The sequence below is a fragment of the Crocuta crocuta genome, unplaced genomic scaffold (assembly GCF_008692635.1).
Source record: "Crocuta crocuta isolate KB4526 unplaced genomic scaffold, BGI_CrCroc_1.0 scaffold167, whole genome shotgun sequence".
Classification (NCBI taxonomy): Eukaryota; Metazoa; Chordata; class Mammalia; order Carnivora; family Hyaenidae; genus Crocuta; species Crocuta crocuta.
Window position 1 is genome coordinate 180,283 of NW_027532406.1, and position 17,062 is coordinate 197,344.

The window sequence follows — 17,062 nt, forward strand, 5'->3', positions numbered from 1 at the left end:
CCCATGGCCATTTATGCTCACAGGGTTTTGTAACCCATCTTTTCTTTGCTGTTCCATTGTCTTGGGCAGAGTAGCTTGTAGAACATTACTGGGTAGTGGCACTCCTCACTTATATCAAAGGTTCCATTTTGAGGAGGAGACGTCACTAAATATCACTGTAGGGCTAAACATCAGCAACCCTTCTAATTGGCAAAAACTGTCTTTTCACTTCCTTTCTTGATATCCCTCAGCTCCTGATTTATCCCTGTTTACAATGAGCCCACACTTCAATTCCACACTCTGCCTCATGCTCTCCTTTGGTATAATTTCATATGTTACCATATACATCACCCCCACTTTAGCGACTCACTCCCAGACACATTCCATACTTAAATGTCTTTTGTTTCTAGCTAAACTCCCATGTCCTAGGTTGCATGTTCTCCAGGCCACATTCCATGCCACTTTAGAAAAATTTACACATGCTAATATGTTAAAATGTATAAATAGCATAACATTATCTGCTTTATCCACAAAGTGACAAATTAACATTACAGTTCCCCAAAGGAAGACTACTAATGCTGGGAAATTTCAGGTAGACATAGAGCAAGATGGTATTCTTGGACAGTGGCTGTGTTTTCTAATATTCTTCAAATCCCTGAAGTGTTCACTGACGGGTTGGAAGTGATACACAGTATTGCACTACGGGCTGATGGTCTGTTTGTCATACAAATAAGTAACCAACAGGTTTTGTGCTCCTCTGGTCTCATTTTCCTTCCCAGGTCCTAGTCACGGTAGTTTACCACATGGTATTTGGACAAGTTAGAGGGAGCAGGGCAAGTAATGGAAACACCCTTCTTCGGCAAAGGCTTCTTGGAAACAGAATTGGGATAAGCAGATGGTGAATGTCATAGTGGATCAGCTGCTATGGATACACACCATGCAAGAGTCTCAACGGACCCTGTGTTGTCCACCCTTGGCATTAGGTAGTGACACAGATCTGACTTAGGCTGCTTTTATGAGTAGCAACTCCTGAACACTGTTATTGTTTTTGATGAAAAGAGCCCCGTGGATTTTTTTGATCTGCATATTAACAAAGAAGGAAAAGACAGCCAGGTTATTTCTTAGAAACAGCAAGAAAGATTTTCCCTTAAAGATGTGCAAGATACATGTCTGCTGGAACACATACACACACACACACACACACACACACACACACCAAAATGAACGAAATGAAACGAAACAAAATAAAACAAATGCAAAATCCTTTCATCCGGAATCTCTGGTTTGCTTTCTTTTATTCCTTAGTATACATGAATATGTGAAAATGCACAACATTCAGACATGTCGCCTGATCGAGTGATAATCTCTTATAAAGTGCCTCTATTTAAAGCAACAAACAGATGGAGGGTTTATGAGCAAGGCTGGTAAAAGTAAAAGCAAATTATTGTAATAGTTGTACTTTTAATAGGATTCCCCACAATCTAAAACATTATTCCCCAAGGAACAAATTGTTCTATAAAATTGCATTACTTAGGAAAAAGACAGTCCACCCTGACTTTGCAGAGGCAACAGAAGACTCCAGGATGGCCTTCTACTGCAGGGGCACTCACAGCAAATCGGTGTCCTGGGAGAGAGGATACAGAGGTGTCAGATACCGGGATCTCCTAAGACAAAGCTCAGTGGAATAGGGTAAAAGGCAGAAGGAGCAAGGGGAAATTGGGGGCATAAAAGAATTCTGAGCTTTGAATTCATTACCTTCTAATTTTCTACTTTAAAAAACAAGGTTTGGGAAATTCTTATAGATTTAAGCATGCAACATCACTTCCTCCTCTACCAATTCAGACCAAAATCTAGCCGTAGCACAGCAAATCTTGGAACTGTAAACAACCCAACACTGATTCATTATCATTATCCCTTTTTAAGAGAAACAAAATTCATAACAATTCTATCATTAAGATGAATATACCATAGTGATGGCCTTTACGTAAATTATAATTAAAGCTAATTTTAATTAAAGTTATTACACCATTTTGGAAGAAAATAAACAACCCAAAGAGAAGGAAACAATGTGGTCAATAACTCACTCCAAAAATATTTTTTTGCCTCCAAAGCTCACATTGAGGGAGACATTCCTGTGCATGATACAAATGGTTCTGACATTAAGAAAAGTAAACAAGTAAGAAAAATAAAGATGGAAAAATTCTGTGGTCAGTTCACAAGTGCTTTTTTATTGTTTGAGGCAGGGTTAAATCCTTTTATAAAGACAAGGATATATGTGCCGCTAGATTAAATATGACATTGGACTAGTCTAGCTGCCCTTGCACCAAAATCTGGCTGCCCATAATATGCCATGGACAAAACATGTGTTAGTGCTTCTAAACGAAGAACCAGGGTGGGACTTCATGCAGCTAATTTAAAGCATTATCCCAATGCTGTTCCATAGATCAAATAGTGAAAAGGTACTCGCTCTGGTTATTAATGAATTTGAGAGATAAAGGCAAATCTTTAATATCCTTGAATTATTAGTGGCCTCAAGGATTTTGATCAAAATTTGTCTCAGTAACTGATTAACTTGCAAAACCTACAAGAGGGATTCCTGCCAGCCTTATTGCAAGTCATTCAAGGACTAAGTTGACTCAGGAGCCCAGTGGCCACACAAATGGTCTAGAACTGAGAAAGTGGATTCTTCTTGGGTCCTCAGGGATTTTGAATACCAAAAGACTTTTACAGTAGTGACTCTCTAGTTATGTGGTACCTATAACTTGGAAGGGTTCTCTTTCAAGTTCTGTTGTCCTCAATCTAACCTAACACTGGGAGATCCAAGCAGATGAACACCTGGTCTAAACAGAAGAAGCAAAAATAAATGTGATTGTGTCAAGAGCAACCAGCCTTTCACATATCTTCTGGAGTGATTTTACTGGTGTATCAATCCATTAAATGAAATGATAGCCACCTTACTAGTATGATTGTGCTTACTTTCCTTGTAATGGTGCTGGAATATAGCCAAAGGCACACAAAGACAATCTTGTGAGCTATGGATTTCAGTTCTGAGAGGTACTGCAGAAGATACAAACTCCAAGGGTTTGTGCCTTCTGCTAAAAACTGTTTGGTCTGGTGGGTGTTTTCTATAGTTCTCACTTTCTTTTTTAACTTCCTGACCCATCACTCTGTTTTCATCACCTCACTACGTTGAAACAGCACCCAAAGGAGCAAGCCAGCTCCAAACTACAAATACGGCCACAGGCATAGCTGGATGTGTGTGTGGTTAAAAAAAACATACATACCTACATACATACATACATATATATACATACATACATACATACATACATACATACATACATAAATCAGAGTCCTTGGTGGAACCAGAACTTGGTGCCAGGAACGATACCTGACATTGCCTGGTATTCAGGGCAAGAAGTGGATTTAGGAATGTACAAAACAAGATAGAGTCCATGCTTTTGTAGTTAGGGATTTAAGGAAAGCTATTTACTCCAGTTGTAAGAACACAAAGCCAGCCATAAATGTGTGACCTGGCTGAGAACACATAGCTTCAGTTCTCTGAAAAACTGCAAGCCAAAATGTACGACATGAAATAAAGATGCTAAAGAAAGGTATGTGCTGTGTGTGTATGTGTGGGTGTGTGCAGAAAATGAGGGATTAAAATTCAAGGTGAATAAGGGAGGGTGGCCTTCTTCCAAACTACGATGATTTCACTAAAAATAAACCCACAGCACAATGGTATCAGAGGGATCTCTACTCAATAGGCAAGCTGAAGACACAGTCTCTCTCGCTTGACTACGGCCAGTGAGCATGCTCAGGGAGGCCCCAGGTGTGACCTCTGCTCCCCTGTGAGCAGTGGAGGGACCAGGCAATCTATCATGGTGTTCCTCCTGTCAGCCCTGGTGCTTCGCCGCCGCTGTCTGTCACCCTAGTGGATGAGACCTGCTTAAGGGCAATCATGTCAATCTCTATGCGACCACTCAGTCTAAGGCAGAAGGATGATCTTGACAGGCCTGGCAAAGTCAGCAGAAGGTACCAAGAGCTGAAGTCACAGCCTTCCCACAGAGATGCGATATGGGCCATTGTTTTTTCCTTCAGTGTTTTCTTTATTTTTACTTTCCCTTTATCTTTTATTCTCACGACACAGGCTAAAGCATTCGGAACTTGCCATCAGAGCTGGTCATCTCGGATAAACCTGTTGCCCTCTGAGTTTTTCCCATAGTAAACATAGCGACACTTTCCCAGGACACCTGCAAAGAAAAGGAAACACATCTTTAGAGGTGGCACAGTTAGTATAGCAAGGAAACACAGGTGCAGTAAAGCAGATACACAACAGGGTCACAGATCTGGTGGGCGGCAGCAAATGGATTAAGCCCCAGGAGGAAAGGACCCTACTTTCTTGTCCTCAGAGTTGACACTCAAGTAAAATGTCACCAGAGCACAGGCACCTAAGAATCACACTTTTCCTGCACGAATTCTCCTCCACATTTCAGAGACTTTTCTAGTTTGGCCAAGGACTACTCAGTAAAGCATAATAACCCCTTCCCTCTCTAGGGTCCCTTAATAGAGTTTCTAAAAATGGAAGGGTCAGACTTCCAAGATGGGTCTGGCCCAAGCAAAAGATGTAAAACAGTCTTCCCAGAATGTGACTCGTTTCAAGTCCTTTTTCATGAATCAATATTATTAGCTTCCAGGGAGAATCTTCTGAATCCCAGGAGGCGTCAGGTGCCTCCTGGGTGATCAAGGAAGAGTGAAGGTGTTGACAAACTACCACATGGAAAGTCACAATAGCCACTGACATTAAAGGGCCTCTTCTTACAGGAGGCATGAAATGAATCCTCAGGTTGGAATGCCTTTGATTTTCATCTTTAGTTTTAGCTTAAATAGTCTTATGGCTCTAAGTACAGTTTTTGTTTCATTCCAGGAGACTGTAGGAGAATTTAAGTATGAAAAATACCCCCAGAATAGGGTCAAATCTTCTAACCAACTCAATATTTATTCTATATATCTGTAAGAAATTACCCGCCACAGTTATTATGGAAGCTCTGTGTGATTATTAAGGGCAAATCAATTTTTCTCAAAGAAAACATTTATAATTATAGTTTGCTTTTTGCTGTCTTGTGTTTTTTTTTCTTCTAATTTTAGAAAAACTAACTTAAAATTCAGCTCCACAGAATTGCCTTATTACTAAGAGCCCTTGAGTCTCTGAAGTGTGCATGACCAGAAAAAAGCAAAGGAGTGTCCATAAAACATTAATTCATGAACCACAAATCTGCCTGTACAAATAGCTACCCATATGCATGGTTATTTGTTTCTCTGTTTGATAGTGTGAAATGAACAGTCACCATCTAATATTCATCTGGGGTAAATGAGCACTTGAGATCATCCAGGTTCTTCACAGCAGTTCTCAGCAGTAAATATTTTTGTGATTGTACAAGAGATCTTTCTCTACTACAGAACTTTAAATATTATTCTTAAATAAAGATTAAAAATGGCTCTTAGAAACCGTTAAGGACTGGGCAGATGTTCCATGGTTTGGATGGCTTAGGACAAAGTCAGGAATTACTGGGGTCACAGGATCTCTTGAGAGTTGGAAAAGGGGAGAGGGTGACATTGTTCTGCGGCCTCAGACTGGTCTTGGGGTTGCTCTTATTACTTCAATTTGTCACATTTCTGTGAACAAGATTACTGTGCAACACTCCACCCCACCCCCACCCACCTTGGCCATGCTTTCTCTTTGGCCCCAATCCCCAATTTCTGCTTTTCAGAAATTAGGTGCCTGGAAGCATCAAGCCTCGATAAAACCTCCCTGAAACGCTCCTTGGGCTAAAAAGTATTCCCTTCGCTGTTGGCACCAAACAGCTCCCTTTACTGTACCGTAATTACATAGCCCTGTAGTTGTGCTAATATTGTCACCAACGCTGAGAACTGGCCTGTTGGTTAGGCTTGGCTTGCCAGGTTCTGTTCCAGGAACAGCATCCCCTACAGGCCTGGGTGGGAGCATCTCAGATGTTTCTGAAAATCCACAAAGGGCTTCCTTAAACATAAGTGACTCAAACAAACCCTCAAGAATCTGGAAGGACAAGGCCAAGGATGTTAATTTCTTTCTACAGCACCAGGACAGCATGAATTTTTATAAAAAGAAATGGATAGGGCTGTCAGATATCATAAACAGTACAGTCTTTCTCTTGAGTAAAAGAACAAAAGGCAGACACGGGCACATGTGCACGCATGCGCACACACAGACACACACACACACACACACACACACACACACACACCCCACGAGCTGGGTACATTCCCTCCAGTAAATCCTCCAGTGCGTTCTGGGATTGAATTTCTTTACACTCCCCTCTCTCCTTGGTAACCGTCAACTCCAGAACTTGCCTATACCACCTGGATGGCAAGTGCCATCTTGGAAACAAGGGGCTACTCCTGGAATGTGGGCAGTAATGTGGAGGGAGGTGAAGTATTCTGAGCCACGTTCCCCAGGCCTTCTTTCTGGTCGGCACTGATGAAAGTCCTTTTTAAGGCCTGCCCTGTTCCTTTGGGCCCGGAAGCAAGATGTTTATAGACATCCCGGGGAGAGAGGGCTGTTTGATGAATGCGGGAGACTGGCGAGGTGTCAGAGCTTGGAAAATGAGGCAAGGACATGAGGTATTAATATTGTCAATGATCTCTTGACGGGAAAACAGATACCGCTCTCACCGTCAGGTTTAAATAGACATCAAGTGCATGATGACAAAAGGGCAGACTTCAAACAAAGGGCTGTGTGGTGGGGAGCAGAGCCAGTCTCTGTGCCGGCAATAACCTGATCTGAAAAGACACTGTCAGGGCAAGAGACAGGCCCAGGATTGTGTGCGGTGACAGAAAACAGAGATGCTGACAGAGATACCGGTGCCATATTATGCCAAGGATATTCTAACACTGTCTGCGGCTCTAACGAAAGCTGACATCACTCCCTATCACTTGGGGTCTTCTCCGCCCGCTCCTGCAGAACATTTCTCCCCAGACATCATTACAAAACGCGCTGCTGTAAGTTCCGGGCGGCCCGGTTCTGTCAGAGCACTCGGGGTCAAGGGGCCTAAGGATAACCTCAGTCAATCTAAATTTGGACTTAGCAGGAGGACTACACTCAGCCCCCTGCTATCTCGGCTACTTGAGGTGATCAGACTGCCAACGTGCGAGGAGCTGTCACCTTGAATAAAATCCTTAAAGGGAAGGCGCTCAGTCTGTGGGCTGCTCCAGGAAGGGACGGCGGCCTGGCAGCCAAAAATGAAATCCAGCTGTTGGTGCTCTCCTGGGGAGAAAGGTGGTCTGGCTAGTGACAGTTAGAATCGGCTGAGGTGTTTGAACTCACACCCCCTCCAATTGCTTAAATTAAGCAAGTATTGCCTCTGTGGAGGCTCCTACCCGAGCTCACAGTTGGGAGGTGATTATTCCTCACGTGGGACTTTCGTGTTCCAAAAATATATAAATAAATAAATGACACTAACAAGGAAGGAGCAAACAAAACAAAACGAAACCACGATCCCATGCGTGGCCATAGGACCTTATTTATCATGAAGGTTATTTGTAAAAGAATGGAATCTGCTTATAAAGTAAGCGAGGTGGCGGCGTGTGTCTCTCTCCCCCGCCTCCCCGTGGCCCTCTTCTCCTGTCATGGCAACTGCCATAAACTGTGAAAATTACAGAGGGAACAGTTTGCTTGCAAAGAGCATTTTGACAGGGAGGTGCTCCGAGCCTGGAATTTGGGAACCCGCTGGTTGTGACTCAGTAGGCGGTGGTTTCCGTGTACATCTGTAATGCATTCACTTGTTTGTATCTCCTCGAACTATAACGTCTTGGGGCTGCAGGGGGAACAACACATTTAATGGTGTATGTAGTGTTTTTAATTAAAATATCTGGCTTTGGCCATAATAAGTGAGGCAGGCTTGCCGTGCATCAGGCTGACATGTATCTGTCTGTGTGGGGGTTTCTTTTCAGGGGTCCTGAAAAATGACAGTGCGCCGTCCCCTGGGGAATCTTCTCCTGCCAAATGAGACTCCTAATTTTTCTTAAGTGGCCAGCTCTCCCATCACCATAAGCTTTTAAAACTATAATTATGAAAAAAATGTATTGGGAAGGATCTGTTTTAAAGAGGTCCTTTATCTTTTAAATGTTTCCCCCTCTGGAATGGATGTTCTAATTACGCAGGTTAAGTTATGACCTTGGGGCTGCCTAAGGGGGTGAAAAGCAGCCTCTTTTATTCATTGTGAGGCTGTGAGAGCTGGGGCAGTACCAAAGGCTTAGGCTGGGGAAGACCCTCAGGGTCCTGAGGAGAAATTCCTTGCATACTCATGCAGAGTCCAGTAAAGTCCCCAGGACTCCCTGATCTCCTAGGCAAGCGAGCACTTTCACTTGTACTTCTGTATTTAGTAAGGAGAGGTGGGAGAAGACGTGTACTTAAATCCAGCTCTACGCCTGATGGTTATGCCACCGCATATATGTCCCTTTTCCTTACTGGGCTGCGTTCCCCATTTGTAAAATGAAGGCAAAGGGCCAGATAGTCTTGGAAGTTCATTCTTGTTCTGAAATGTATGATTTAGTATTTTCAAATGCTTCTCTTATGACGATAAGGATGTCAGATCCAATAGTGCCTGATGGAGAAGGCAAATCCAATGGTCAGTTAATCAAAAATTTGACTTTGACTGAGTTAGCTCTTGAGACCCATCCGGCCCACATTCCCATAATATAAAGAAGATGAGTTCTGCTGGACCTCAAAATCTCCAAGGAAAGAAGTTCCACTAAGTTTCCTGCAACTTGTATTTCACACTCTGACCTGGGAAGCGCCTCCCACGAAATAACCCCTATCCAGTTAACTTTGATATGAGCCCTGGCTGCATTAACTTCAGATTCCGCAGAGCTCAAGACTGAATAGAAGCATGAGAGTCTTCTCTAAAATGGTTGGCCATTTGTATCTTGGCTGTGAAACAAGAATAATCTAGACACATACAAACACACAAACACAAAAATTTACTTGATGATTGAGGATAGGCTGGATCGATAAGTTCATTTTTGTAAGAGAAAGTAAAAAGCATCAATTCTATTATCATTATTAATATTAGCTTTGGTAATCCTCATTTTAAATGCTATTATGACAAATATAAGTATAGCTGTGTGATGACAAACAGATTTTGATCAGTTTGTGGTCACTAGGAGCTTACAATTAGACAGCCTTACAAAATGGGCGAGGGGCTGAGGGCTTCTCATGGAATTCCTGTTCTCCAATCTGTATGAATAAAGGAAGGAGCTAGACTCTTCATGGGGTCTGAAAAAAAAAAAAAGTGATGACAGTGTTGTGAAGAGGTGGGTCCAGTGAAAAACAGGGAAAGAGTATCTGGAGAGTCTGGCCCACTGCAGAAGGTTCTAGAACGAAGCCTCCATGTGATACTATACATACCTGTTAACAGGTCTCCGCTATAATACTCCCTGTACTGCTACCCAGTTGCTGCTAATGCCCAGTGGTTGAAACAGTACAGAGGAAATGTTCCATAAATATTCGTTGAACAGGTAAATTAATACCACTGACATTATTACCCATCTACAATTTGAACAGAATCCATCAAATTAGGAATTTCACTTGTTGAACCCTCACATCTTAACCTCTGCTAAGACTACATGTCTGAAATGCGTTTAAAATATACGCAGCTTGAATATTTGCCTGATTAAAGAAGGGGGCAAAATAACCGAAGGCAACAGTCTCAATTCCTAAACACGAGGGTTGTTTTTATGCTGAGCACTTTCCTCCCACAGAAACAAAGCTATCATAATATCATAATATCGGGCTAGAAAGAGAGAAGTGAAGTGAATCTTATCATCCAGCCTTAAGAGCCGTAAACATCATACACGGGGAAGGACATTCCCCAGAAAGCACATTCCTCGGTCTTTGCTACGTGTGGGCCGCAAGTAAACCGGGAGCTGGAAAGGAATAAACGCCCATGTTTTATGATCTTGAGAAGTGGCTGGAGCAATACCCCGAGGTCAGACTGTGTGCTGTGCTATCAGCTCGGCTGTGGAGATCACACCGGATTTAGCAGAGCCTGCAGAATTACAGGCTCCTAGCACAACATCCTCCTTCAGTGTCAGCTACTTAAATACTAAGGCAAAATGAAAAGAAGAGAGATTTTAAAAGGTCTTATGGGAAGGGGTTACTTGGGAGTTGTCCCTGTGGAAGGAGAACAAAGTCCACCCTCCATGCCTAGCATATTTTTCCTTCATCTGCAGGCCCATCTGAGGAGCCTCAGGCAGGGAACAGCAGGGAACAGTGTCTCCACTTGACCCAGGAGAGGGGAGAGAAGGCAAAGAAGAAAGTGAGGGACTCCCTTCCCCAAACTAGCTCAGTGTGATTTCAGGCAAGTGTCTCAGCTTTTAGTCTGCTTCCTGGGTTGGGCCGGGGTGCCACGGGTGTATAATGCTCGCGAATGCTAAAATTGGCTGGAAGAGCGGTGGCTGTCTCCACCATGGCCCAGGGGCACAGTGCTCTTGCTGACAACTGCAGGGACCACCTCAAACAATGCCCCGCAAGGGACATCTCCTAGTCTCTCAAATGAGCACACTCTTGAACTCTTCTCCTTTATTAAACAAAACAACCCGACGGTTCTGAACCGCATGTCCTGACAGGTTGCCCTTGCTACACTGCAATGGAAACACATTTGAATTCTGCCATTTTGGCCCCAAGGATGCTTTGGCTTCATGCTTATGAATATAAACATGTAGACTAGCCTAGTAACTTTTCTTTGAGAAAACATTAATTATTCAAAGCAACCGCTATTTAGCCAATTCCATTCTTTAATTTTTGAATGCAAAGCTAAACCATATCCAATTTTTAACATTTCACTTCTACGTTATTGAGTTTATTTTCAAAGGTGTCAATTCTTTTCCATGTAGTTTTTACATCAAAGCTAAATTCCTCAGCTTTTGTTTGCGATCAGAGTTTACCAGTTATGTCTTCTAAATCTCTGAGTCACTAACTTTCACAAAGTCACATTACCTTGAGTAAAATTTCGCAGACCTGAATCGTGGCAGAAGATTTGTGGCTTCTGCTAAAGTTTTAGTCCACACATTTTGCTGTGTGCAGTTTTGGTTTGTTTCAATTTTATTTTGTTTTCATTACTTCTACCCAGATTAGTTTCTCCCCATGAATGTATGCAGGGGGAGAATATACCAACAAGATATAAATCTTTGGTCAATTTGTTTATTTATTTATCTTTTTGCCCATAATAAACTGCATTATGTACAGGTTTAGTGGCCATCCGTTTTATTTTGGATGGACTGTTTCTACTAGCAATGTTTGCTATAAGTTAAAGTAACTGATCGTTTTTATTCATTTCTTAGCACAAAGAGTATTCAGGTGAGAGATCAATACCCTGGACACACGCATGGCAGGATCTGAACTGTGGGGTAATGACGTGTTGCTTTCTACCAAGTGCCCGTCAAAAACCCCACACAATCCAAGGGTTTGGCTAAATCCACATCCTGAGAGAAAGCTGACCCAAATGCCAGCCCACCTATCCCTTTGAGAAGAGGGCATTTGACCCCAGTGCTCAGTCCCCTCAGGCACTGAGAGAGAACAGATTATATGTCCTGCTGAGACAAATGCTGGGTCTTGTCAGGCCTCACCCACGTGTTTGTGAGGAAGGAAAAACCGGGGAAGGAAACTGGTCAGCACAGAAAAGGACCTTGGCAAAATCTGCACTTGAAGGTGGTAGGAATGTGAGGCTCAGAAGCCAGCCTTCCAGCCTGGGGGAGGCTGCACAAACGGTCATGTGAGCAGGCCGACAGGTTGACGGGTGACAAGCCAGAGCCTGTGGAAAATGCGCTCTGGGCTCCCAGGGCAGCTGAAATGAGGCTTGTCATTTTAGAAGAAGAAAAAGAGGTGGGAAAGGAGGAGACAAATGCAGGGCCAGTTTTCCCCTCACATAATCTGCTAGTGGGAAATGGAAAAGCTGGTCCAAATCCGAGAAGTTATTGCATCTTTGAATGGATCCTTGGGAACTAGCTCCGCTGTCCCACCTTGAGCCCCTGCCCTTGCCCTCAGGCTGCAGATTTTGTGGCCCTGCAAGACCTGACCCAGCCATTCAAAGTCCTTTCCACACAGAGGAAATATTAGGCTGACAGAATTAAAGTTATCTGGCAGCAGATGTTTCCATTACGTGAATCCTGGGAAGGAAACAGTCAACATGCTTTTCCTCAGATGTCAATGCTTTTGAAATTTTGTTGTATTGAAGGTAGTTCGGGTAGACAGAGACTGACTTGATGGGAAAGAATTCCAGATCTGAGGGTGGGCTCACTTGCTCTTTTTCTATAGTGTTTTCTTGTTGTTGTTGTTGTTGTTTTTTAAGTTTATTTATTATCTTGAGAGGGAGAGAGAGAGAGAGAGAGAATCCCAGGAGGCTCTGTGCTGTCAGCCAGGAGCTCAAAGAGGGGCTTGAACCTATGAACCATGAGTCAAAATCAACAATTGGATACTTAACTGACTTAACTGACTGAGCCACCTAAGTGCCCCTCATTTGCTCTTTTAAAAAAAATCATTAATAATTTTGGCTCTTATCTCTACACATGCTCTATTTTCAATCAAATAGGAACATACACACATCAGAGATCAATGCCATAGTAAAGATTTCTTGTTTCAACAACATTCCTCCATTAAAAAAACAAAATAAAACAAAACCAAAAACAAACACAACAAACAAACAAACAAACAAAAATGCTGCTAAATCTTCTTAGCAATTCAAATTTTGGCTTTTCTTCTTAGGTTACATTTTTTTTGTGCCAGTTAAAATGAGGTTAGAAATAGTTTTTACTCTGACTTCTGAAACAATGGTTTATTTATACACTTTTATAAGAATATTTATTATTTTGCTTCCTAGTAAGCTTAAACATAGAACAGGAAACTTTTCTCTAAAATTATTTCATTAACTCTATTGAAGAATTCTCATTGGGACAAAATTTAAACATCATCATTTTAGGTCAAGTCCTTCACTTTATAATGGAGGAAAATGAGGTTTAAAGTGATTTCCCCAAGGTCACAGGACCAGACCAGACATCCATGCAACTCTATCTGTCTAGTCCAGATGTTTCTGAATCATAGGACTCTGCCTTTGAAATAGGGGCACTCCAAGGATCAACCTGACTTACACTCACTCTTATCGACTTTTCTGCTGGGAGAAATTGAATCTTCAAGGCCAGTTTGGTATAAGCGTGTTTCCCTACTCCCCATCTCTGTATTCTAAGTGGGGTTTAATGGATTTGGGATGGGCTGGATTCCAAAGTGCATGCCAAGATGGAATGCAAATCAACTAACATTCCTGAAGTTCCCTTCCATGTGGCTCACTGATGGATGTCACATAAACCAGGCTGTCAATCAAGGTGGACAGTGGTCAAGTGGTATGGTTCATTTTTCTTTCTCAGTGTCTTTTTATCTTTTTCTGGAGGAACTCAGAAATCTTTCACACAGGAAAGAGAAACAAAAAAAAGGTTCACCCCTTCACCACCTCCCCCATTTCCACCATTATGTCCATATTCATCTTTTCCATCTCCCATCTGAAGTCAAGAGCATTGCCACTAGAGGGCAGCATGAATTTAGGAAAAACAGACGCTTTCTTTAAAAAAAAAAAAAGAGATGGCAACTATTCAGAGAGAGCCATTAAAGCCACACTGTGCTTTTGGTCACCAATTATAGGTTCTGTAGTGATCAATATGTCATGTTTGCTCAATCGACGCTGAAGGATTTCTGGGAATGGGGCTACCCAACAGCCCCCTTTTGGATTCCTCTGGTCTTGATTTCAAAGACTGATTTTCTTTACCATCAGTTGTTCTAATTAAGCTTCCAGGCTCAGGGGTTGGGGATGTTTACATAATACCTGCATAAATGTAACACGTATACAAACTAATAAACAAAGATAAATTCCTGCAGTTCCTAAAAATATCATTTTTATGGTAGGACTCCGAAAGGAAATATGCCACCCAATGGCATGGAGCTACCACTCATTGTGAGAGTAAAAAAAGTAAAGAACTAAAAAAATAAAATAAAATAAAATTGGATCAATAAAACATACAAGAGGTGTGTGACTCCATCCACACAAATCATAAATACCATCTTTTAAGGCACCTCCGTGACCAAAACCCACCCAGCCATTGTCTTCCCTCTTAGAGCATCTGGCTCAGAGTAATCAGAAAAGAGAGGCAGAAGCAACTCAAATAAAAATAAATAATAATTCCAGCTTCTCCCTAATCACCATTTGGCCACCATCATTAGTCTCTGGCACATGGGTCAGTGATGATTTTCATGCCCTTACAACAAATGACCACCTCCCTTTAAGAGAAATGAGATACTCATGAGTTTCTAGAGATTTTAAGCATGTCATTATTTTTTAAACAGCAATAAAGGTATGACATTCTAGGGAATGGCATCTTAAATGAGAACTTTTTAAAATTAAAATCCATGACGGGGCGCCTCGGTGGCTCATTTGGTTAAGCATCCGACTTTGGCTCAGCTCATGATCTTGCAGTCTGTGAGTCTGAGTCCCACGCCTAGCTCTGTGCTGACAACTCAGAGCCTGCTTCCGATGCTGTGATGCTGTGTCTCCCTCTCTCTGCCCCTTCCCCCGCTTGTGCTGTCTCTCTCTCAAAAATAAACATTAAAAAAAAAAGTTCTAGAGCTAAAATCCATGAGTAGATTTAACTAGAGAAGAGAGCAGACAAAAATCAGTGACACTAGACTGGAGAAATGAAAGCTGACTGCAGGTGCGGCTCTTCATTTCAGTGGCAAGACCTCTCACGTGGTCAGTGGAGCAAGTATAAAATGGCTCTCACATGTTTCTTCCCTTACATTTTCTTTTCTAATATAACTGTCATGTGATTGACTAGCCACTAGGGGAATGTTGGGTTCCAGTTAATTAATTAAATTATCTCATTAACTCGTGGTTAACTAGAAAGCTTTCTGAGTTCTTTCTTGCACATAAACACTATGTAAGACCAAAGCTCATTTCATTGTCTTACCAGGTAAATCATAGTGACCACAAATGAAGATTTCTTTGAGTATCTACAGTGAGAATGATACAGTTTAGAGGCTTAGCTGGGGTGGGAAGACTGCCCGCTGAACATTTCTCAAGGTCTTAGGATCTCCTTTATATATGAGCTTCAAAAGGGCAGAGATGACAACTTTTCTTCCCTGCTTCATGAGGCCTAGGGCACCTAGGTACTCAATAGATTATTTTTTATTGTGGAATAAATGAAAGAATCCTAGGATACAACTTGCCCTTGTACCAGAATCACCTGGAAAGCTTGATAAAACAGATTGCTGAGCCCCATTCCCAGAGTTTCTGATTAGTGGGTCTGAGTTGGGGCCAAGAATTTGCATTTTTGCTAGCTCCCAGTGACAGCAATGCTGCTAATTGGGGACCCCACTTTAAAAAACACTGATCTGGGACAATCCAAGGGGCTCCCTTTTTTCCTTTTAAAAAAATAAATTCTTGACATCAGCTTTTATTCTTATAAAGTTAAGAGTATTCAAGTTCAGAGACAGAAAATCTGATTGACTGAGGATCCTAGTGTATGAGTTTTAATAAATGGAGATTTTCTCTCTCCAAACTACAGTCTGAAAACAAATCATGCTACAATTAATAATAGTAATATAAGAATCATAATAAAAGTTGTTCTAGCTCTTTAATATTAAACAAAAAACATAAAAGTTTAAATTTAAGTGATATGCAGACTGTATTAACAGAAGAAAAGAAGAAAAAGAGTTTTTTGCATAAGCAGAGTGGGACTGAACCTGCAAACCATAATTTATGAAGTATAAGAAAAAAAAAGCTTCCAGAAAAAAATTCCCAGAGAGTCTTCAGCTTTCCTTTAAAAGGACAGAATCTTAAATGAACAAATCAGAGCAGTGGGGGTCCTCCTGCAGAGTTTGAATGGAAATTTTGGCTTTGCTCTCAAGCACAAATTTGCTTTTGGGTTTCAGATCTGCTCCTATTAGAAAGCTTACATCAAAAAGGGGGAAAACATCCACAGTTCTGTCTAGTTCTTCAGGCTAAAATTTCTCAAGAGAGTCATTGAAAATAAAGACAAGTTGCCTTATTTTTTTTTTATTCTTCAAGCTGCAAAAAAAAGAACCTCTCAAATAAAATTAAGCAGACCCAGTAACAACTGGGTTTGTCATAATTCAGACTCTGCAAGGGTTGGGGAAAAGACCTTCCTTCGTGGACCCATTAGTCCAGCCTCCATCTGCCCTTCATTAGAATCTAAACAAACTTTTCCTGTACTGATATTACTATAATCTTTCCTAATTCCAGGACACTCTAAATTGCTTTCTCCAAAAGGAAAACAAAAGGAATCTGCTGATATATGAGCTAACTGAAAGAAGTTTATGTTATAAAAAAAATAACCAAAAGTATGTTGTTGCAGAAAGCACAGCATAATTCTTGGGCACTAGTAAATCTCAATGCCAAATGCCAAAATATTTTCATTTATCCTGATCTTTACCTCCCCATCCTCTAACCCACATCGGAAAAATTAAAAGTCCATATATATGCTAATGTTAATGAAATAAACCATAGGTTAAGCAAGAATTTATAGTAGAAAGCAGTTTATAAGAACAATATGAACCTCCTGTACATTTTGTTTTTGCCCAAAATAAAGACAAAGTAAAGAGTAGAAGAGCATATTATAAGGGCCTTCATTAGGGTCAGGCTCATTAAAACTTAATGAATGCACCAGAGTCTCTCCAACAGTATTAAGAGGGTTGTACTTTTTACCTATCAGTGCAATGGCCTGGGTTGGAGAGCCATTGCTGACAGTGGGTGGTACCAGGTGTTATCTGTCTCTGAAACATACGACTTTGATGGCTTGGGATATTACCCCTTTTATTTGGCTGGCTTGAATTCGTCAGGATTCACCCTGTGGTGAGTTAACATGCCTCCATATTGAAAAAAAATTGCCCATGGGCCAATGTGAGCCTCGCACCTAATAGAATACATCTGGCTCTGACAGTTTGATGCCCAGCTCTGAGCCACATTCGGCAACACAAATTAACAGC

The 17,062-nt window shown here is 41.6% G+C and overlaps 1 protein-coding gene across 1 annotated transcript in view; it reads right to left on the minus strand.

The window, feature by feature from the left end:
• Positions 1–1,243: 1,243 nt before the first annotated feature.
• Positions 1,244–17,062, minus strand: part of LRMDA (leucine rich melanocyte differentiation associated) — a 1,022,609-nt gene continuing 1,006,790 nt past the window's right edge. Inside the window, exon 7 of the mRNA XM_077778654.1 lies at positions 1,244–4,232. Coding sequence (XP_077634780.1) covers positions 4,153–4,232 — 80 coding nt within the window. The 3' untranslated portion in view covers positions 1,244–4,152. The remainder of the gene's footprint in view (positions 4,233–17,062) is intronic.